The sequence below is a fragment of the Aphelocoma coerulescens genome, chromosome 11 (genome assembly GCF_041296385.1).
Source record: "Aphelocoma coerulescens isolate FSJ_1873_10779 chromosome 11, UR_Acoe_1.0, whole genome shotgun sequence".
NCBI lineage: Eukaryota > Metazoa > Chordata > Aves > Passeriformes > Corvidae > Aphelocoma > Aphelocoma coerulescens.
In genome coordinates this window covers 19,769,768-19,793,738 of record NC_091025.1, presented here as the reverse complement: position 1 = coordinate 19,793,738, position 23,971 = coordinate 19,769,768, and the positions used below count along the sequence as shown (strand labels likewise).

At 47.2% G+C, this 23,971-nt stretch overlaps 1 protein-coding gene across 6 annotated transcripts in view; it reads right to left on the bottom strand.

The window, feature by feature from the left end:
- WTIP (WT1 interacting protein) overlaps positions 1–23,971 on the bottom strand; it is an 85,292-nt gene that overhangs the window by 36,853 nt on the left and 24,468 nt on the right. For all 6 annotated transcript variants that reach the window (XR_011154545.1, XM_069027237.1, XM_069027234.1 and 3 more), the window contains exon 2: positions 15,831–15,932. Coding sequence is in view for 5 of the 6 variants with exons in the window: in XM_069027234.1 (XP_068883335.1) it covers positions 15,831–15,932 (102 nt within the window). In the remaining variant the exon portion in view is untranslated. The remainder of the gene's footprint in view (positions 1–15,830; positions 15,933–23,971) is intronic.

Sequence of the window (23,971 nt, the reverse complement as noted above, 5' to 3'; positions counted from 1 at the left end):
TAAACAAAACAAAACTGAAAATTATAGTTGTTCTCAATTACTGAAAAGAACTGGGGCTCACTCAGCCAATTTGAAATCTAATCAAAGATCAGCCCTCCTTGGGCTGCCCTTGGTATTTTGCGGTGGGCTGACCACAGCTTCCTGCAACAGGTCACATTAGTACTAAACCCACAAGCAGCTCCCAAGCCAGAGGGCTGAATAGGTACAGCTCCTGACAGTACACTCACTTCTTTTGGCACTCAGGTACAATAAGGATATTGTTCCTTTAATGCTTAGCTTTCCTTTTAAGAAGTATGTGAGATTTCAGCCAATTCTCCACAACGATTAGTTCAGGATGAATGTACTTAACTCAGGATTCAGCTGGAAAGAGCCCAAGTAGATGCAATCAATTTTCTGCTAAATCTACTTCCTTCCTCTCTTCTCTACCCAGCATGAGACATCAGCTCTCCACTACAGCCAGGGGTGACTATGACCCTGCAAACCTCTGCCTTTAGCCATGCTCCTATCAAGACTGGTTACTCCTGATTTCCCCTGGTTTTTGGGTTTTGCATATCCTGTTCACTTGCCCAACATTTGGGCTAGGGGGAAAAAGCTCTAGAAGCAAATATGAAAAAGCAGCTATACAGCAAACCACAAACATCAAATGCATTGGCTCCCGTGACCCCTGAAGCTGATCACTCCCAACTGCACAGGATCAGAACTTCACTGATAAAGGAAGACTTTCACCTCCTCGAGGTTTCAATGTGCAGGTACCGTATGATCTGCCAGCTTCTGTGCTGCCATCTCTGTGTGTGAACCAAATTATCTTCAGCATCATCATCTGAACCCCACAGGATATCAGAGAGAGCAGCCACCGACCCCTTTCCATGAACCAGCCTCATGCAGCAGGGCCTGAAACAGCACATTGTAACAACAGGGATGATTTGCTACTTGAATCTAAGCAGGGTAATAAAAAAACCCCATCCCTTCAAAAACAAGGCTGAGAAAACATGATCTCTGGCTCTCACCTACACACTTTCTTAAGAGATTAAGTAGATGATTTCCAGCCTTATTTTCCCAAGTGCATCCATTCTGCTTTGTTAAATAACTCATGGAATCAGCAGAACAATTCCTGGTGTCTGTGTGTTCTTTAGGCTTTCTTTCTCTAGTCCAAACTTTTGATCGTGCTCCCCTACCAGTAAAAAATGCTTGTGCATGCATCCCAATACACGTATGTTTATATATTTATGAATTAGATATATCCACTAGTGAAGTATTTTCTTCCTGTGCCCTAAAGGACCATCTTGAACACTGTCTGGGGTGCCTGCACCCCACTTTGGAGACTGCTGCTCTAGAGACCACTGCAGTGTTAATACTGATTCAGCAAATTGTTTCCATGGGTCTGAATTTACACTGCTGTGGTTCCTAAGGTCAGTAATCCACTGACTCACTCAATAAAGTTATTTGCATTACTTCCAGGAAAAATTTTGCAGGCAGTGCAGTTGGAAAAGTGACAGTGCAGAGTACCCAGGCAGCCAGAGGAGTTGTGTGACTGAGGTTCTGTGACTATATCTAATTTAGTATCAGGACATAGCATGCTTGTGTTTCAGAACACACTGACTGACAGCTGCTGAGATGTAACAGTGAGTAATCAAAAACGACTGCTAAATTCATTCCTGCTTTTAAATATGCAGTAAATCAGATGCCTTTCACTCTGCACAGGCAGGTACAGCTAAAAGAGATGGCAGGTATTGGTGGCCATGTTCTGCACGTGTGCTGGCACAGAGTCACCACACCAGCACAGCCAGCCCTGCTGGCTGGAGTCAGAGCCCCTGCTGGTATTCTTCTTACAGCAGATACCTCAAAAGTGTCTCTCCTCCAGTTCCCTGCCTGTTTCTTGCCTGGCTCATCATTCATTTTTATTACCACTACTCCACACACAGTGCAAGTTCACAGGAATCTGGCAAACAAATAGTTAATTCTGGAAGGTTTTAGGCAAGAAGAAATCAGCTTGGGGGCAGGCAGAGAGGAGGAGAAAGCACCAAGCCTAAGGGGGCAGCCAGAGCAGGGAGCACTGCTGGAAGCGCTTCCCCAGCCCCGGTGGGCTGCAGGAGGCAGACACGGGGAGCAGGCAGGGCATTGCAGTGCCAGGGCCAGAGCTGAGCCACAGTGGAGCAGCAGTAACAGCAGATAAGGAGGGGCAGGGGGCCCTGAACAGGAAGGAACACAGGGTTCTGTGCATCCATAAAGGGAGCCTGTGCAGACAACAAGAGCAGGACAGTGCACAAAGCAGCGAGGGACCCCGTCACCAAGCAGCAAAAGCTGCTGTGCCACCGGCACTCCATGGGATGAACGGGCAGAGGAAAGGGAGGGTCTCCATGGGACCTGAAAACTGGGTCTCCAGGCCTGCCCCTAACACCAAAAGGCAGAGAGCACTCTTGGGGGATTTTGGGAATGGTTTTACAGGACCCCAGTAACCTCGAGAACAATGGAGTTTACCTTGGGGTTTAAACCCCACGACGGTGAACAGCCTCCCCTGCACCCTCCTGCCCCAAAGTGCACCAGGTGACTGGAAGCACCCGAAAAACCACTGAGCAGAAGATACTTTGAGAGGATGAGCAACACTTAACTGCCCTACAGGCTGCCAGGCCTCTCCAGTCAATGTCACACACAAACACAAAAACACACTGAGCTACATCTTCACCTGTCACTTGGCTTTGTGGCACATGGCACAGAGACTGAAATGCTCTTTGCCACTTCAGCTCCAAGGGTGGGCTATTCATTGCCCAGGAACAGCCATTTTGTGGGTGAAATGCTGAAGCCCCTGAGCACCCACTACCACAAAACAATGGTAGGAGGTTACTCTGGCCCATGGCCCCAAGACACAGGACCTGTTCTCAAGTACTCAATGTCCATGAGAAATGGAGTGAGAGGCCCAAGTGTCCAGCAAACACTCAACACCATTCCCTCCTCATTCCTTGAATGCCCTGAGCCTGCAGGGATGTTTGGGGCAGGTGAGGAACACAGAACTACACCTGAAGTTATTACACTCCTCTCTCTCCACTACTTGAAGAAAACAATCCTCACTAATTTGAAGCCAGGAGAGCAGGTAAGCCCTCGCAAGAGGGTGGATCAGCAAGAGGGCACTGTTTAGGGGACAGCCCAGCACTGATTTCCAGCCCAGCACCAAGAGCACAGCACACGATCTCCACTCCATCAGACACCAGTCCTGCAAATTGCCAGAGGCAGCCACTGATCCTATAAAAGGAGGAGCACTGGATATGAATGGACTGGATGCTGGCCACCAGGGAGGCCACAGCGGGGTTTGCTTCAGGTTTCCTTTCAGAAAGCATTTATGTACCTAATTCAAGATTGTGGGATCAAGTCTGCAAGTGTGATGGTTGCCTGTTTTTACCTGTGTCAGTTCAGTGCAGGGCACACACGTGTAGGGTTCATGCTGGTAAGATAATAAGAATTTCACAACAAAACCATAAAATAATTCCTTACTGTTTCTGGCATGGTGTTCATAATCAAAGACATATTGCAAAATCACCTGGTTTTTATACAGCTACAGGGAAGAGGCTCACCTGGTGCAAACCACAGCATTAATGTCAGTGTGATGGGGGCAAGCTCCTGCCGTCCCGCTCAGAGCTCACACTGCCCTCCATGAACTCAAGGATACCCTGACACTAACTGAAACTGGATTTGGCCATGAGTGATGATAAATCTAGAAAGTCCCAAAAGTTTTGGTCAAAGTCAGGATTTTCAGGAAATGAGATATTTATTGGAAGCAAGGGAAAAAACCAGCTTTCTGGCCAAGACTGAATTTACTGAGTTTCTTCCTGTTCTGTGTTCTAAGGGAGTGAGGCAGAGAGGGGTGGTTGGAAACAAGAGCTCTTCATTACCTGGGTTAAAAGCAAGCTAAAATCTCCTGAGAAGTCCACGGAGAGGAGAAAACATCCACAAATAACTCTGACCTGTAGAAGTGAATTTACCAGAACCAAGCTGGTCAGTCTGTAACAGTAAGTTTATAAGCAGGCAAAACATTCAGGTCATGTCAAATACCAGGGGTTACCAAAGCACTTTCCTTGGTGCCCAAGGCCAGCCCACTGCAGCTATAATCAGCCAATCCTCCCGAGTCCTCTCATTTAAATGAGAAAAATTTATGGTTGTTTGTGTAGGCTTCACGCCAAGCCTGTTGCTCTGATAAGCTTCTCTGGTGCATTTGTGTCTCACATCTGATTTAGAGTCCTCTGAATACTGGAGACAGCATTCCTGGGATACTGAAAATAAATTAAAAACACAACGCTGGGCTTGGACAGAGGAATGGGAACGCTTTTGACGTGGCCCAGGCACTAAAGGCTCTTGGGAGCAGTGCTGGGAAAGCAGGCTTTTTAAAATCTTGCATTAGTCCATTTATTTAATGATACATAATCCTCAAACTGGTCCCCCATAAACTGTAAATACGCATTATTTGAGCAAGTAATTAGTTTCAGTAGCATGCGGTAGCAGCTGTATGGTTTGGCTGCCAGACAATGCAAGTGTTTCCTCCAGCAAGTGCATCTCTTTGTGATATAACATTAATTACCAAAAGATTTATGAAACCTCTCACTTCTCCGGTACTTTGACCTCAAGATCTCCACATAATTTCAAAATACTGAAAGCAGCACAATATCACCCAGGTGAGGGAGGTGAGAAGGATTATGTCCACATGGGCCAAGCCAGACAGGTGAAGTGATCTGCCAAGAGGACAAGGAAGGCTTAGCAAGTGGAGCAAAACCCTGTCCTCTGCCTCACAGGGCTGATGCACCCCTTGGTGACCACCAACCTACCAATCCTCTCAGCTAAGAATTTTTCCTCTGTTGCTTGCCAATACTCTCTGCCAGAAGAAAGCCTCAAAGACAGACTGCTGAGGTTTGCTGCAACTGCATGTTTTATAAGCATGAAGACAAACTTTAACAAAAAAAAAAATCCTTTTTTTTTTTTGTACATGGCAAGATTCTTATGGGAAAGAGCTTTTCTAGACCCACAAGAAGTCAAAGCATCCTTAAGATGAAGAGTGGCAGTGGAAACCCTTGATCTGTAAAATGAATTTGCAAGGTAAACCCAGGCTGCTTTCTGGTGAGAACTTTAATGTGTTTTCAGGCCATACAGACAACTCTCCCTGGAAATAAGCAGTTAACAAGAATTTGGGATGAGATCGTCACCCAGCCTGGACAAGGGGGCATGGGTGAGGAGCAAAGCCAGAGCTCTCCTGTCAGACAGCATGGGAGGTGAAGGTCACAGAAGCAGCAAAACCAGATTTCCTCTTCATGCCGTGTCCTCTGCTAAGAGCTCCAGTCCTCGTTAGGCTGGGCTTGCAGAGCTGGACTGAGAGCTGGTCTGGCAGGAGGGGAGAGGTCCTGTCCCTGCACTGGCCCCAGGGAACCAACAGCAACAAGTCCAAGACTGGAAACAGCAAGAACACAGGTAACAGGAATAAGAATAGAAAACTATTTTGAAGTTTGGAGGAGGAGCTTTGCTGGTGAAGAAGGACAGACTGAAGTTTCCATGGCTGGAAAGTGGTATAATCCTGCCTCCTTGATATGGGGATGATGAGCTGCCAGCAGTCCTTAGATGCTGGGAATTCCACGAAAAGCCTAAGATATGCATAACAAGTCAAAATAGGAAATAACCAGAGTACAGTAAGACTTCAAACAGTGCCAAAGGCAAGAGGAGCTCACCATTTTCTGGAGAAAAAGGTACTGATATGCAGTTAAGATCTTGACTAAAGTCATCCACTGTGCCTGTTTGAGATGGAAAACAAAAGATGCCCACACAGAAATAGTAAGAAAGTTTGAATTCTTCAGTAGCAGAGCAGACACATCAGAGCAAATGCAGGCAGAAAGAAGGAGAAAGACAACACGTGGGGGATGGAAAACTTCCCACAAGATGCATCAGAGACAAAAACTGAAGTTCAATCCTTCCAACACACCAGGAGAACAATCAGGTAATGGTGGCCCATAGACGCTACTTTGGTCAGTCCACAGAGCAGCAACGATGAGATAACTCCAGGGCAAAGGAAAGGTGGAGAGTCACCCAATGACAGAGAGGATCCAGGTGATATGGGGCTTTAGGGTAGGCTAAACACAGAGCCTGAACGTGTTTGTGTACATGGATAGGTTTTGTATGAGGACAAAGTGTACTGAGACAGGCACCAGGAAGGAAACCATCAGTTGGCTGTGGGCAGGACAACAGATTCCCTAAGTGCTGAAGGACAAAACTGATTAACTGCAGGTGTGGACACAGAACTGACTTATTGTTGAAGAAGGGATGATGATCTATCTTACATAAGAAATTATTTCAGAGTTTAGTTTGCAGGTTTAGTTTTCAGATGAGCAAAAATCCAGGACATCACTAAAGCATTTTCTGCACTAGGGAACATACATAGGGACAACATACAGGAGAAACAGATCAATAGAATTACAGGAAACCAGCCCTGTGTTTCTCCCTTAATTCATTCTCTTCTTCACTTTTTCCTTCCACCTGTTTTTCGGTAACACTTAAAAATTACAGAACCTGGAAATGGGAAACAGAAACATCTGTTGACAACGTCAGTGACTTGCCTGTGCTCTGTTCTGGATTATCTGGATTTCTTCCCTCTGAGAGATGAACTCAACAGCAGCCCAAGGGAGTCTCCTCTTGTGTAGGAACTGAGGTGTGTTCCAAGAAAACATTTTAAATGGGCAGAGGGGAAAGGAAGAAAGGAAGAAAAAAGAGTAGAAGGAAAGACTGAACACCCAGAAGATGTGGGTTTCAGAGAAGACAATCGAGACCTGCAGATAAAAGATGCCAATAAGGAAACAGGGAAATTTGTTATTCTAGACAAAGATGACATTTCAGACCCACAAAACTATGTGAAGAAGTGATTAGGTTCTCTGGAGTTTCTACAAAAATAAAAAACAGAGACAGAAACCTTGTTAATTAGAGCATATTTTTTGTACTTTATGTGTTTTCCAACCCCTGAAAGGATCACAGGTGCAATCAGGGATTGGTTCCACATTATGAACACAAAAATATTGTGGAAGGAATGCATCTCTGGTCAGTCAATCAAGTTTCCATCATGAGTTGCCAGGCAACCCCCACCAATTAAAATAACCATCAAAAGCCATATATTTCATGCTGGAATCATTAATAGCAGAATGCAATGACAGCCTTTCAAGCAAACAAGGAGACAAACCACCAGCCAACTATTGATCACATACCCTCTGATCATCAGAAGCAGGCAGTGCAAGCATTTCCCAGTTCCCTGTCAGCAAATATTGATCCCCACCACTTTTCCCTGGCACTGAGCCTCCAGCTCTACCAAGGCTGCCAAAGCAGCTCTCAGAGTGACACTGTACCAAGACACACACTCCCCCAACCAAAACAAGCTTTAAGCACATGCATCTTCAAGTGTCTGGGATGTTCCCATGGCAGTAAGGCAATCAGATGAGACACCCCTAAAAAACCAGGTTCTCTCCTAGAGCTGAACTAAGTTTAAATTAGTCACAGAATTGAAAACATCTCATGACATAACACTTACAGCATAGTCTGTAGCAGGGACCCAGCAATGGACTGCTTTATTTCAAGCCCAGCACACAGATCAGTGCCCAGCTGGGCCAGAGTTACCTGGGACAACAGATAGCAATGCAGAGAAATACAAAATGCCTCCTAAAATGTAAAACCCAACTACATAAATTTTAAATAAAGGACAGTTTCCTGTGTCTACCCCATCTCAAAACATTTCTGATGACCCTTTTCCACCCCATTATTTTTGTTCTTCCGGGATATTACCAGACTAACCACAGATGAAGGTAAAACATTTTTCTAGCACTCGGTACCCAAAGGTACTTGGGCTGTTACATGGGCTGGTATCCAAGTTTTACTTTTAATTAAATTTATTATTACATTCCTTTGCTGAGACTCAGTCATGGCTCAGAGTCTCGCACAGGGGAGCCCAAACCATGTGAAGCCAGCTGTCATCTCTGCCATCCACTGCCACTTTCTACAGTGAGCACCTCCCTTTCCAGAGTCCTGCACTGGGGGCTGGCTGGGACTGCTGCTGCAGACAGACTTGAAATAGCTTTATCTGCCTGTCCTGATAGGTTTTAAATGGGAAGTGTGGGGCTGAGCAGAGGCTGTAACTCATCCCAGAGATGCAGACTGACTCAGGCAGAAGTCTGCCCTCCTGCAGCAGCAGCAGGAGTCATCTCAGTGACACATCTCCACCAGCCACAGTCAGCAGCACAGACACCAAATCCTTCCTCATAGCCAACCTCGCGCCTCCGCACAGCGCTCGGCTTTTCCTGGGAATCACATCTCCAGGTATCTGCCCCACACTCATCAGGACATGCTGCCAGCTCCACTTACAGCTTGGAAACCACCAAACATCCAGGTGGCCACAGACTCAATCCAACCATGGGCCAGAGTCGAGGATGAGCAACAATGGCAGGGTGTGAGCTGAGGGGCTCGGCAGGGAGGCTCCCACAGCACAGCACTGAGTCACTGCTCAGCTTGGCCCCTGAGCACCAGGTACTGCCAATGCCTCTGGCAGGATTACAGACCAAAAACCCCAACATTTCAGTCTGCTCCAGTCCAACAGCATGTGGTTAGAAAACGGCGGGGAAAAGTGCACAAGGACATGAGCTACCCAGCAGCCCCTCTCCCTTCAGGGCTCTTGCTGGGTTTCCTTGGTGCCCAGAGGAGCTGCACAAAGTGGCTGCAGAAAGATGAACAGATACTGAACCTGCAGCTAAGTCAGGGAACAGTCAGTCATGAGGGACCAAGGGTTAACCACTGACACAAACACACGCATTTGTACCGCTGTGATTACCAACTCTAACACTGGTGGACACACACTGCAGAGCTCATAGATTTGACATTGAATTTTGTTTTATTTTATGTGAAAGTCACATTCACAGACAATTTAATTAGCAGCTACAAAGCATGTACTGGCAGTGTGCAATTTCGATGAGGTGACTCATGCCAAACTTATAAATACACTGTGGGGACAGAAAAAATGTGAATTGAAAATGAACCTTCCACTGGGAATTTGGGTGTTTTAAAAACTCACCAACTGCTGTAAATATACACTGAAGGGACACAGCTTCCTTAAAATGTTCTGTGCCCTACTACCACCAAGAGCAAACAAAGGTTCAACTTGGGGCAGCAAATACGCAAAAGACCATTTCCAGTGTCACAAGGAATTCTCTGGGACATGAGCAACCTCCTATTAATAGACATCTGCATCTAGTAGTACTGAGTGGCCTCAGACAGAAGTGAAAAGGCAGGTTGTGACTGTGACCATGAACTGACTCCCTTTTCCCATCAGCTGGGGGCATGGGCTGGTGCAGAAGTGCCCTTCATAGCCTCGGGGTAATAATAACAATACTCCCACTGTGGTTGTTCCACTTGGGCCTTTGAAACCAGCAGCTGTGTCAGCCCTCCCTGGCATCCCCTCCCAGAGACCTCGATGAGCTTGTGAAGGCTGGACAAAGGCACTGCCCATCATCACCTAAACTGTGACACCCTTACGAGCTGTCCCTCAAAATTGAAAGTGCTGTCTGACCCCTGTGAGTGTTCCAGGTTGGCCAACAGCCACCAGGTGAGAGCTGCATCCCTTCAGATGCCACAGTTTGCTTTAAGCTTCTGGTTGATCTTGCCATGATTTCCTGTGCCTTAAAACCGCAGCAAAAGCTCCAATTAAAGATGAATGGCATGCTCAAGGATTTGCCTTCACATAGGAGAGCAGAACATGGTCCTGGTTTTTATACATCTCAGCTTTGAGAGTAGAGGCCTCAAACCCTTAGCTCTGCAAAGCTCATTCCCTGACCATCTCTTACACCCCATGAGTAACAAACAGAGAACTGACAGTCCTCATTGTAAAGATTTATCACTGCAGTTTCTGCCATCATTGCCACTGGATTAAAATTTTCAGCCTGAAAAGACGCTGTGAACAGCATTATGATCTGCAAACTGAAGGTGCCTGCCTGGTAAGTTATCTTCTTTAATGAGTATCAAACAGAATCCACTAATTCCTGCAACTGTTCACCTGCACTTAGATCACACAAGCTATCTGGCATTATAGCAATTACCCTTCAAGAAATCCTGTCATGCTCTGAAACACTATCAAGAAGAATTAGATGATGAGCTTTTCAGGCAGATATTTTTCAGCTCTTGTCTTCCATTAGCAAAATCTGCAACTGAACTCCTGCCAAAGCCAAGATTTTATACTTAACAGAAGGCACAGAGTATGTTGTCTGAGTTCATGTCTGTTATTTAAGATTCAGCAAAACAATTTTACATATGAGTAATAGAACATATCTAAACACACTGAAGTGCTTTGCTGAATCAAGGCCTAAAAGAGATTCTGTTGGTGTCAGGGCTGAGAGAAAATCTGCATTTAAAAACCATCCTAACAAGCTTCAGTTGTTTCCTCTAAAAGATTGTGAATAAAGATCGACATTGAAATACCTGATCTCAGGAAATCAGATCACTTTGGCTTCTACCTTACCTGAAGAGAGTTATTTGACCTCTGGAAAAAAAAGCTATCTGAGGAGCATGGCTTTAGGCAGAAGGCTGTAGGGGTTTACAGAGATATGGCAAAAGTCTACTGACAGAGCCAGGATGTGAGATGCTGAACTTGCTCAGTTATGGGAGCAAGGCTCAGCCATCCAGAGCCCACTGAACACAGGCAGAAAAGCAGCACATAAAACATGCCCAGCATGCCATCTACTCTTCCTTTGCATTTTAATTCTAATCTCAGCTTACTGGTGAAATTTCCTTCTTCTGAGGAGATCCTGTACACTCTGAATCAATACATTACTGAGTTGTCTTCCCAAAGTTGCCAGAACTAGGAAGACAATGAAGACATTTTCCATCTGAGCATTTTACCAAAATGTCTAAAGGGGACAGAAGTCTCCTGTTTATTTACTGTGTACCTGAAATACTTCCTCTTCTTTCTGCAGTCGTGTCCTCAAAGAGGGAACCACCATCACTGCAGGAGACCCCAATAATCCCCCTTCCATCCTTATACCCCTACAATGGCAAGCCTGGAGCCCCCCCAGAGATGCCCATGGCTGAGAGTCTATTTTTGGGTCTCCACTTAATTACAAGCAACATAAACCCCCCAGCAACCATGTGATAAACAATGGTGGGAGTGGGAAAGGACAGCACTGGGAGCTCCTGGGAAGGCACAGGATGGCCTGGCTTGGCACACGCTGCCCAGTTCAACCAGGACACCCTTACAGATGGCACCTGGCACAGAAACTGAAGACAAACTCAAAGAAGTGCCTAAGAAAGGGCTCTGACTCAGGCAGAATTTCCACTTCTCTGCACAACTGCACTTGTCTTTGCTGAGTTGAAAACACTCACTGCCAAGTGATGAAATGAGGCCTTGGAGGCTCCATCATTCATTATCACATTTCAGCCTGAGTGGTCTCCAAACCACAACTTTTCCCAAGGGTTTGAAATATTATTTTATTTATTTTTTAATTGTAGCTGGTTAAGTATTGAGCCCTTATCTAAATCAGATGTCTTCAGGTGCAGAATTATTGTTCTTTGGTTATTGCCTTTTATTTTCTACAGCCATTAGATTGAAAGTAAAACTGAAAACTGCTGGAGGTGAGCTCAGATCATTCTTGTTATTTGGGGTAAAAAAGACAGACTAAAAAAGGAAGGCAGTCTCGTACTCTTACTCTCACATTTCTGAGTTGCATTCTGATGGCATGGCCAGGTTTTGGTGGTGGGGTGGCTTCTGTGAGAAGCTGCCAGAAGCTTCCCCTGTGTCCAGCAGAGCCAATTCCAGCCGGCTCCAGGACAGACCCACCCCTGGCCAAGGCTGGGCCCAGCAGTGACAGTGGCAGCAGCTCTGGGGAACATCTGGGAAGGGGGAGGAAATCCCCGAGGAATTGCAGCTGGGTGACAGCAGTGGGAATTTGTGAGAGGAGCAGCTCTGCAAACCCCCAGGGCAGGGCAGGGCAGGAGGGCCAGGAGCTGCTCCAGGAGCTGCAGCTGAGGTTCCCCTGAGCCCGGGTGCAGCCCAGGGAGAGGCAGCTGTGCCCCTGCAGCCCCTGGGGTCCAGGATGGATCAGAGATCCCCCTGCAGCCCCTGGAGGGCCCCACACTGCAGCAGGGGCTGCCTGAAGGAGGCTGTGACCCCGGGAACTCCACGCTGCAGCAGCTCCTGGCAGCACCTGTGGCCCTGTGGAGAGAGGAGCCCAAGCTGGAACAGGTTTGCTGGCACAGGGGACCCAGCTGGAGCAGCTCCTGAAGGACTGACTGCACCCCATGGAAAGGGACCAGGCTGGAGCAGCTCCTGAAGGACTGACTGCACCCCATGGAAAGGGACCAGGCTGCAGCAGCTCCTGAAGGACTGACTGCACCCCATGGAAAGGGACCAGGCTGCAGCAGCTCCTGAAGGACTGACTGCACCCCATGGAAAGGGACCAGGCTGCAGCAGCTCCTGAAGGACTGACTGCACCCATGGAAAGGGACCAGGCTGCAGCAGCTCCTGAAGGACTGACTGCACCCCATGGAAAGGGACCAGGCTGCAGCAGCTCATGGAGTTCGATGTCTCCTGTGGGAAGGACCCCACACTGGAGCATGGGAAGAGTGTGAGGAGCCCTTCCCCTGAGGGGGAAGGAGCAGCAGAGACAACCTGGGATGAGCTGAGCACAGCTCCCATTTCCCATCCCCCTGCACCACTCAGGGGAGGAGATGGACAAAGCTGGGAGTAAAGTTACACCCAGGAAGCAAGGAGGGGTGAGGAGAAGGTGTTTTAAGCTTTAGCTTTTATTTCTCGTTCTCCAACTCTGATTTGGTTGTCAATAGATTTTTTTGTTTTGCTGTGTCAGTAACTGGTGAGGGATCTCTCCCTGCCCTTATCCTGACCCATGAGCCTTTCCTTACATTTCCTCTCCCCATCCAGCTGAGGAGGGCAGGGATGGAATGGCTTTGGTGGGCACCTGGTGTCCAGCCAGGGTCAACCACTACATAAACATGCACAGGAACTACAGCATAGACACCGGTTTAGGCAGAGAGAACCAATGGACTTCTCTACTCTCCCGTCAAAGACTCAGAATAAGCACCAGTGTTGTGACCCTCAGCCTAACAAAGATCATTAATGATCACCCAATTACCTAAACCTTGGCTCAACTTAAAACATTCTCCAAAGGAACATTTGGTCTTAATCTGAAAACAAAGAAGAATAGAGAATCTGCCACTTCTCTTGCTATTTTGTTCCAGGAGTTAATCATCTTCATTGTAGAAAAACTGTCTTTGATTTCCTATTTGAGTTGTGTAATTCAGGCTCCAGGAAAGATCTCTCTTGTGTTTGTCTCTAGTACATATGAGACCACTTTCTAATGCTGTTTCATGGTCCAAGTCCTTACAAGCTCCAGTCACATGTCCCTCCCATAATTTCAGATACCCAAGACACACTGGGCTCCTGTGATGACCTTTTCTCCAGCCTTTAATCATTTACTAAAGTTCTTCTGGGCCCTCTCTAGTTATTCTCATCCATCTAAAGGTGGGCACCAAACCTACAGCTCAGGATTCTCACATGGGTCCCAGCAATGTCACAAAATGAACTCCCAGTTCATAGAGTACAGTAGTGTAAGAAGTTCCCATTTGGTTGCTTGTCCAAGAGCTCCTGTAAAGCCTTCCCAGCATCATTCTCAAGGGTGCAGTTCCCACAGACAGGACCTGCATGCCTGGGTCCCAAGCTCTGGATCTACTGGCACTGTACTGAACCACTCTGGGTTTCCCATGGGTTGCACAGCCCAAAATATAGCGAGACACTAAAGAGTTAATCCAACACCCTCTTCCCAGCTATGCTCACACTGATCCTACTTCAGAGCTGAGCTGAGAGGAAAAGCCCTGCTTTGGACTCACCCTTGAACACAGCTGAACCGAAGCTTTGATCAGGTGTTTGACCTGCCCCAGGCACTGCAGCCACAGCAGCAGCACAGCCCCTCTCCAGTGCCTAAAGAAGTGCCCAAACACTCCCCTTCCAACGGGGTTGTATCAGAGGTTGCAGACAGAATGAAATCCAAGCCCTTCTCACTTGTGAACCATCCTGGTGGATGACAGCTGGGCCCTCCAGCCCAGGGCAGCACGGTGAGAGGCTCAGAGGACAACCTGGACATCTCCCTGTGCGTGTGGTGACTCACGGGGAGCTGCCTGAATCATCAAATTCCAGGGCACTGTGGGGTGGGGCAAACGATGCTCCAAGTGGACAGGTCTCAAGCTGCACCACGGTAGGTGGACACCAGCCACACACACATCTCCAGAACAGTCAGAAAAGCTTGTTGTGTGTTTAAATAATTGAGTTTGTATTTTGCTGTTTAAATACGCTTCTTGTCCCTTATACGCTTTTCTAAGGAACAGTGACCTGCACACAGAACCCCATGACAGCAAACATGCAGCCTGAGTACTGAAAACAACATTTCTGCCCCAGAGAGGAAGCTGGAATTCACCCATACAATTAGGTTAGGTTAATGCCGTGGACAGACATTATCTGATACACTGTTTTGTAATCCTTTGCTAAGCAGGATGCTGCTCACTTTGGGAGCCAACAAAACAGCTACTCACTTACTGTCAGACCTGAGCGAAGTCAGGAGCAATCCCTGAAGGTCTGAGATGAGTTCAACCCCACATCTGGTAATGGTCCAGAGTCGTTTAGAAAGGTCACTAAATTCTACATTCAGGTTGAAGGTTTCTTTAAACCAATATTTATCAGTATAAATCTCAGGAGAAAAGACAACACTTCTCCTGTCAGAAGTGAACTTTACAATGTTCTTTTGATTATCAACTTATTTGGTTCTATGCCAATAATCCTTTACTCTTTTTCTAATCCTCAATTAATCCTTTTTATAAACAATCTGTGCTCAGCACGTTCTGCTAAGAATCAATCTTTTCCTGTGTATGTGTATCATAACAAGATCTTCAATATCCAGGCAAATATTTTCATAGATAAGGAACCTCACTAGATGTGTATATAAAACAAGAAAAATCACCTGACTCCTGGAAATTGAGCTCTCACACTTCCCTTGAGCTTGGTGGGAATTTGTGAGCTCTCAGCAGTTACAGACAAGACACTGAGGAAGTCTCCAACTTAAGTTCATAATACCTGACTTAAGGCACACTTCTGAAACTCCTGCCCTGAATTTTCCATTTCCCCTGGCAAAGCCAGAACTTCCCCAAATCACACATAGAAACATCTCTTTCAGATTAAAAAGGAAACCTAAAAAGGTCCCGAGAACAGCAAGGAGGAAACAGTGATTTATCGTCTACTTTTCCCCTACAAAAATAAAATCTTGTAATAGTGTGAGACATTTCAACACACAGTTTCTATTTGTTCTTGTCACATTCAACCATAAGTGAACAATTTTTGAGCGCTGCGCATACACAGAAATGGCAAACACACATGCCTGACTAGACTTGCATTTGCAAATAGAAAGTGACAAAAATACGGTTTTCACTGCACAAATTTTACCCCTTTTTTCTATTAAAATGATACATGCACATTACAGTTCTATAAACACAAGTGATTTAAAGCATGTAGTGCTTCCAATAGACAGGTTGAAGTCATTTTGTAAATGCAGCCCTTCAAACAACCGAACACTACTTTTCTGGGCTGCTGCTTAGGAAAACACCATTGAACACTTACGGATGGCAAATAAAAAAACAACTTTTGAAGCTGGAGCCCTGCATGGGAATTTTTCCTAGGGAAGCAGGCAAGATGAGGTCTCACTTTGTACACTGTTTGCTAAAGGAATATATATTACAAAAGGAAGCCACATACCAGGGGCATGGCAGATCTGACTTACCACAAGAGCAGCACGTGAAGCAGTTGGTATGATAGAGGTTCCCCATTGCTTGGCAAGCCTGGCTCGCTCCATACACACCTTTTCCACATTTTATACAAATACCTACAAAGCAGAAAGAGAATCAAAGTTAAAATCCTCCACAGCTCCTAAAAACAGCTCCAGGCCGTTGATTCACAGCGCTCATGATGCCCCCCATCAGGCCCTAAATCAATGAGCTCCTCACCCTGAATAGATTCAAGTACCCAAGGGAGCAGCAGGCAGCTGCAGTGAAACAAATGCATGGAAATTAACCCAAAATTAAGGGGGGACAAGCCTCTGCTGGTGTTCAGTGCAGGGAGACTGAGGCTGGCTACAGACAGAACCCAGAGGAGGCAGGTGCCACCAGAAAGGACAGAGAAATCCACACACTCCCTGAAGACAACTCCACTGGCCCAAGAAATAATTCAGTGAGACCTTCACAACTAAGTGATCCACCACATGACATTCAACCATCACTGATAAAACAATTCAGTCCAAACCCAAAAGACTTCTCCTTGGCCCTCTCCACAAAGGCAACATCAAGTGCGTTTGTCCGCAGGGAAGGCCACTGAAAAATGGATCTGTCAGTCACATTTAGTAATTAATTCCTCGTGAACAGAGGATGTAACCTCATAAACACAACCTGGCACCTTACCACACTGAACAGCAAAGCCTCTGCCTTCCTTATGATCTCAGGGCAGAAATTCTGGCTCACAGTTCTGCTTCAGTGGGGTCAGAAATTCAACTTCGCTGCCCAGGCCTGCGCCTGGTGATGCCAGGGATGACTTCCATGGAGTCCTCAGGAGACCAAAGCACCAGGAGCCAACAAGTCACTGGTTAGCTCTACACTCACAGGAAGGTCATGCTTTCAGTAAGCTCTACAAAGAGGTTTTTTTGGGATGGTTTGGTTTTTGGGAGTATTTAAACCTATTTTCTCAAGGTTTTAAGAGTCGTTTGCCTATGCGTTTCTTTCTACCTATGCATAACCCCTCTAAATTCAAACCCAGAAAGGGAGGTAATTCAATGATCACTTTGGGTCTGTATCCCTAAGAAGAAGAAATTAAACTCTGGGGAATCCATGTCCATCTGTCACACAATTGGGACTACTGATTCTTAAGTTCTTCTGACATGTCCATAGGTCTCTATTCAATTCTAGCAGGAAGTCCATCAAGACAAGGCTTGATATTTTTTAAACACTACAATAGAAAATAAAAATGATTCAAACAACTCTAAAGAAACTGCTGTGTTCCATGTGTAGTTTGAGGCTCTATTTCTACAAGTGCATGCACAAGCTGGGCATCAATCATTGGCACCAACAAAACTGCTAATACACCTAAGAACCTAGGAACTAGAGAACTACAAAACCAGGCTTTTATCTTGCAGAATTCTTCTTTGCTGTGCTGTGAACATTCTAGGTAAGTACATGGAAAATAAAAATGCAAGTTCTTTGGGGGAAGATCAGCATATTATGAACAGGTGTCCCTCCCTTTTCCTGGGAGACATCCCTCCATGAACTTCTCCAGCCTGAGAGCCTCCCCAGGCTGCAGTCCTTTGTCAGCTGCTCCAGCTGGGTCCCCTGTGCTAGCAAACCTGTTCCAGCTTGGGCTCCTCTCTCCACAGGGCCACAGGTGCTGCCAGGAGCTGCTGCAGCGTGGAGTTCCCGGGGTCACAGCCTCCTTCAGGCAGCCCCTGCTGCAGTGTGGGGCCCTCCAGGGGCTGCAGGGGGATCTCTGATCCATCCTGGACCCCAGGGGCTGCAGGGGCACAGCTGCCTCTCCCTGGGCTGCACCCGGGCTCAGGGGAACCTCAGCTGCAGCTCCTGGAGCAGCTCCTGGCCCTCCTGCCCTGCCCTGCCCTGGGGGTTTGCAGAGCTGCTCCTCTCACAAATTCCCACTGCTGTCACCCAGCTGCAATTCCTCGGGGATTTCCTCCCCCTTCCCAGATGTTCCCCAGAGCTGCTGCCACTGTCACTGCTGGGCCCAGCCTTGGCCAGGGGTGGGTCTGTCCTGAGCCGGCTGGAATTGGCTCTGCTGGACACAGGGGAAGCTTCTGGCAGCTTCTCACAGAAGCCACCCCACCACCAAAACCTGGCCATGACAGCCCAGTACAACATCCTTTCTAGAACTGAACTGCTTCTGTTCAGAGCAGCATCAACCCACCATCAGTATGAGTTGAGGAGTGTGATCACATTAATTGGGATACTGACAAGTTTTTAAAAAGTATTTTTCCTGTAGTACAAAGTCCAATACTGAAATGAAAAGACCATTCATTAAATTATGGGTTTTATTGGTGTTTATACCTTTAACTCCCCCATTTCATGTCATGAAGGGAGATTAGCCTTTCATTCAGCTAGCTCAACATCCTGCCACATTTTAGACTATTTGCCAAATAAAATGATAACTTTAAAATCCAATAAATCTATTACGATTTTTTTAAATTTTAAACCTGATTTCAGAAATTTAGGGAAGCAAAACCTGTAACTTTAAGATTAACAGCTACCCAAGCTAAACCTGTAAGACAAACTAAGTGCCATCCAGATCCATTAAGAAAATGCCAGTCCTCGAGCGAGCTCAGCTGTGACACAAGAAATGGGAATTTCAGAACATTTGTTGCCTTATTCAAGGCTGCCAAGTCTATTCATTTATTTGTAGCCAAATTTTATGGAAAATATCTCCTATTTGCCATGAGTTAAAGGTTAACTGATCAAAGATAGCTGTTGATTACTGTGGACACTGTGACTGGAAAAGGTGCCCTGTGAGCCAGCAGCTGCAGGAATTCCTCACTCCCAGCAGCAGCACAGGGCCCAGGAACCTGCTCGCTGTCCCAGCACACCCCAGGGGCTCTGCAGAGAACAGGGGGGGCACAGCTGAACAAGCCAATGTCACTTCAGCATCAGGCCCTGGCCCGATGTCGCGGCTCACTCTTGGCCCTGGGGACAGGGGAAGCCCCTTCAGAGCCCCCCAGCTCCCTGGGCACTCCTTGCCCACCTGTTCATGCCAACACTGGCAGCTACTGATAATCTGTCTGCCTGGGAGGTTATGCTGACAGAAGTACGTTTTCCTGTCTACATTTAATGCTATTCAAAGAAGAGCAGGAATCCAGTTTGTAACTCTGGCAGTTCTGTCTCCGAGTTCTTGTGCACAAATCTACTACAGTCCAAACTGCTTTGATAGATGAAAGTTATTACCTCATTTCTTTGCCATTGCTGCACTGAACCATCAGAAGCAAAAGAAGGATTTATTGTGGATGTTAAACATGCATTGGCCTCTCCAGGCAAGAGATTTCTTAGGAGCAGCTGTCAGTTTGTTAACTTGTTTTCTCCAAGAGAGTAGTCATTAACTCCAGGAATGAATGACCACAGAGATGATTAGCATACTAAAAAAGCATATGTAAAATTCCAAAAGTGTATTTTGGAAAATATATATATGCAGCTGCAGTGTGAGTTTAGTGTGAGCTCATAACTGCCTAGGAAAAGCCCTGATTACAGGGCTGCTCAGGACTGCTTTTCCACTAGTCACAGCCCAGACTGCACACTGCAAGCTTCTGAAGCCCTGACATAACAGCTACATCACTTTTTCCTCCTCCCCAAATTTAATTCCAAGGCTTGTTAAACTGCCCATGAAAAATGTTCTGTTGCAGAGCAAGCATGTCTCATTTCTGACACTTCCCTTGACATGACTTCAGATCAACTCCTGCCTTTATACGATTCCTTGTCCTCCTGACACCTTGATTCTGAGCAGTCAGTTGTACCCCAGCTCTTTAACACATCACCTGCTATGTTTCTACCCAGGTTATCAGCTCTCCTACAGATCTGGTGTCTCTACCCAGAAAAAGACATTGCCAGATGTCGCATGTACTCAAAGTCTCCATGAAGGTTGGCTGAGCCAGGAGCACAGTGTCACAAGCAGCCTTTGGCTGGGGTGGACAGCTGTTCACACCCTCACAGAGTGTTTAACCAAACGGGACAGTAGAGACGGAACAAACACTCTGTGGATCACAGCAAAAGAACACCAACAAAAATGGTACTAGAAAGAGAAGGAGCTCCCAGACTCCCTGCTGGACTCCAGCACGTGGCCAGTGCTCCCCACACCTTGAACCAGTCCACTTCACTGAGCTTGACCACATCAGTGAGAACATCATCTCTGGACACAAGCCAGGCAAGCCTCCAGCACTGCATGGCAACAGAGCTGTCAGAGGCACGATGCTCTCTGGGTAACTCACACACCAGCAAACACGAATATCAGCACCAGCAGAAGATCAGACAGGTATTTTCTGATGTGCTCAGTGACTTTGCTCAAGACTTGAGACCATTATAATTAGCAAAGGTATCAGCAACAACCTAGAGAAGACATTGAAACTATAGAATTTTTCAGCCTGCTTGTACTTGTAAGAGTTCCCAGTAGTAGCCTTTGCATTACAAGAAGTTCAGTTTGGGACCTGTACATCAAATCCTGAAATGCTCTTTTGGCCATGCCAGTACAGGCTGCTGCTCCATAAAGACTTCACCAGGCAGCCAGAATTAGGAAAAGGGCTGTTAAGTGCAGTGCATATCACAGCAGATACTTAACCACCTTTTGGCCAAGCTTCGTCCTCAGACACATGTTGAATGCAGCCTGTGCCTAATGCCATCCTTTTGTAACCTGAAGGCAAAGGTTTAGCACAAATGCAAGGAAAATGGTACCATGTGGCCTCTCAACTCCAGCAGGCAGCAGCTGTGAGAGCTGGGAGAACCCAGCTACCACAGACAGAGCACCACAGCTCAGGGATGAGCTGCAGCTTTACTGTCTTACAGCCACACCGTATCTCCAGGATAACTGCTACATGCTGCCTACAGTAGGAAACAACCAAGCCCTGTCATCAAGAGTTATGGTAAAGCTAAAATTAACAACTTACACATGGCACAGATGACTCCCTCCCTGCCTCTGCAGTTCTGGGAAAAGGGCGGATGAACATCATGCTGGGCCACTGCAAAATCCCCTTTTCTTCTCAGACAGGAAAAGACCATCTCTACCTAAGCTCCAAACAAAATCTTCCACACCTGCAGCCTTTCCATGGCACAGGGGCAGGGAAATGGAAACCTACTGCCATGGAACAGGGAGAACAAATAAGGAGGGAAGCCTCAGCTCCAAACAAGAAGCCAAACTGCAGCAAGAGCTGCAAGAGCTACAAGAGCAGAGGGCTGTGGAGGGGCTGGGTCAGACGCCTGCAGGTGCCCTTGGCCAGGGGAGGCGTTCCCACACTGCCTGCAGCCAGTGATCTCACACAGGGCATTGCTACTACCTGTAAAATGTGTTCTGCTAAGAAGCCAGGTAAACAGTGAAGCCCCAGAGCTGCCCTGAGCCCAGGCAGCTGTGCCACTGCTGCTGCAGTACCTGCTGAGCTCCCAGCAGCTCCTGTGCATGTCCTGAGCTGTGGCAGCTTGGGTTGCAGAGGTGACTTCAGGGGAGAAAAATGCTCCTCTCCTTCCAACAACCACAGGAGGAGGGATCTTCCGACACACACGTCATCCCTCAGTCAGGCGCAGATAGAAGACACGAGGCACCTGCACAGGGCAGAGCCAGGCAGGGCAGCCCAGGGAACCCTCCCAGCCCTCGCCACCATGGGTAGCTCTCACTGCAGGGCTTTCATCTGTTACCTGGCAGACACCTTGCAAATATACCAAGGAGTCAATATCTATCACGAAACTAAATCTAGTACATACAAGTTATAAATAAATACAACCTGGACATGCTCAGCAGCAACATCCTGTGATGGGAATGATGGAGGGACTGCCTGGCTAAGCTACCAGCACTGCCTCTGCTCCAGGAAAGACACCAGGACTTAAATTACCAGGACTTAAATTAAGGTTGAAAATGACAGGCTAAGAAAAGTGAGACAAGCTCAAGTAAATGTTTTAGGCTCCCCTGCCAAGCCCCAGCCCATCCATACCTGGCACCCCAACACCCAAGAGCCAGGAGGGAGCTGACTCCATCTGGCAACACAAGTCCCAACTCCAGCCTGGAAGTCCCCACGTGCTCCCTGCACCGACTGTGCTGGAGTACACTAAACTGGAGGAACATGAGCCACAACACCTAACACAAATCCCAGCTTAGGCAAAGCAAGGCAAGAAGCAGCCTGTAGCCCAGGAAACTTCTTGCTGTCACTGTTAAACCTTGTTGAGATTGCCCCCAACCTTGCTTTCCTCCTCAAGGAATAAACAATAAATGATTTAAGCCCTTGAGATACGCATCTGCTGACTTAAAAAGATCTCCATCACTTCAGTGCCTGCCTGCCACAGGAGGCTTTACTCAATTAACACATAGGAGAGATGCGTGTGTAGAACTTTACTCAGAAAAATCAAAATTTGAGATTAATTTATGTTTGGTTACAAATGCAGCAAAGTTCACATTCACTGGAAGTTTTGCAGAAGCAATGCTCTAGGTTCTGGAATGACTTTCATTACCTCGACTCTGCCTGTTGCTTAACGAGGCTCGCATAGGACAAAGCTGCTGGGAGAGGTCATGGCCACAAAGGAAGGCACTGGGACCAGTTCCAGGAATGACAGTGCTGATCAGAGCACAAGAGCCAAGCTTTACCTGCCTGAGGGATTGGCACTGCCAGCAGGACTCAGCCTAATCCTGCTTGCTCTGAAAGCAGCCATACATGCTGTCTGTTCTGCTTTCTCCTTAACCTTCTGGGGTTTCAGATGTAGGGCGAGGTGATGGGCAAGTGTTTGGGAACAGAAGGCCACAGAAACAATTCACAAACACCACCCTCACCATCTCCCTATTTAGCAGCTCTGAGCCCAGGGCATGTCTGTGCTGGTGAATTAAACCAGCTCCAGCTCCAGGCCAGCACTGCAGAGTGGAGATGCCATGGGAGCCCATATCAGCTCTGATTAGCAGCTGCTGGAAACTGCAAGCCTTTTGTTACTGCTGAAGTAGATCCAGCCCATGGCACAGTGAAAGCCCGAAGCCAGCACAGCAAATGCTTATTGCTTCATAAGAAATTACTGCTCTGAAGCATGAAATTACTGACACTATCTGCAGGATTCATCCCGCCCTGGCCAGGCTGGGCGCCGCTGCAGAGCTGCCCTTTGTGTGGAGCCTCCCGACGGCACAAGGCCGAGCACGGCCCCATTGTTCCTGCACTGTTTTAGTTACACTGACGCTCGCTTTACAAATATCCATTCATCTCTCTGTGTCTTGATGTGGTGTGTGGCAGTTCCAGGGTGATTTATACTTCTTATTTGGCATTTAGAGAAAAATCTTTTGCTACTGAGGCAGTGAAGTGGAAGACAGAGGAGTTCTCGTGGCTGCTCCACAGGCTGTGCCACTTTGGGTTGCTTTGTCTGGGATTCAGAACTCAGCTGACTGCTCAAGGCTCACGCTCACACTGACAACCACAGCACAAAGGGGATTTGCAAATAACTTTAGCAACCAAAGTATTAACCAAAAACAGTGAAAAAAAATCCTGTTTCTAAAAGCACCTTGTGATGACTGGGATTATCAAAGCCAGGAGACACACACAGCTGGGGTGGTAAAGGAGAGCACCACTGGGAAGGAATAACTTGGAGGGAAAAATCTGTAAATCCCTAGTCTACTGCCCCTCCACTGCTGCATACCTGAGTGTCCTGCTGTGGACATGAGCCCTCTTACAGCCCAAAAGGACCAGGTCAGCAAGGCCCTTCAGCTCAAACCACACTTATTCTGCCTGGAGCACAGTGAATGCAATCACATTCATAACTCAGCCAATTGAGGAGTGTTGAATTTCTAGCAGAGTGCAGTAGCAATCCAGGGAGGATAGGCTAGGGCCAAAAAACTGGAGCTTGTACAACTGCTGGCAGAGGAGGACACAGCTCCACAGCCAGAGAGTGGGGTGAGCCCAGCACACACACAGACACAGGTAGGGCCCAGAGCCAGCAGAACTGAGCGATGCTCCTGCAGCTCCTGGTTTCAGTACAGACAGATCAAATACCAACACCCGAAGCCCCACAGTGCTCCTGGGCAAATGCCCACCTTGGGGAGCTGGTGTGAAGCACCAGGGGCATTCAGTCCAGCTCTGTACTCAAACTGACTTGAGGAAGAGGGCAGACCTTCACACAGCACATCCCAATGTAATGGGCAACAGAAGAAGTGGCAGTT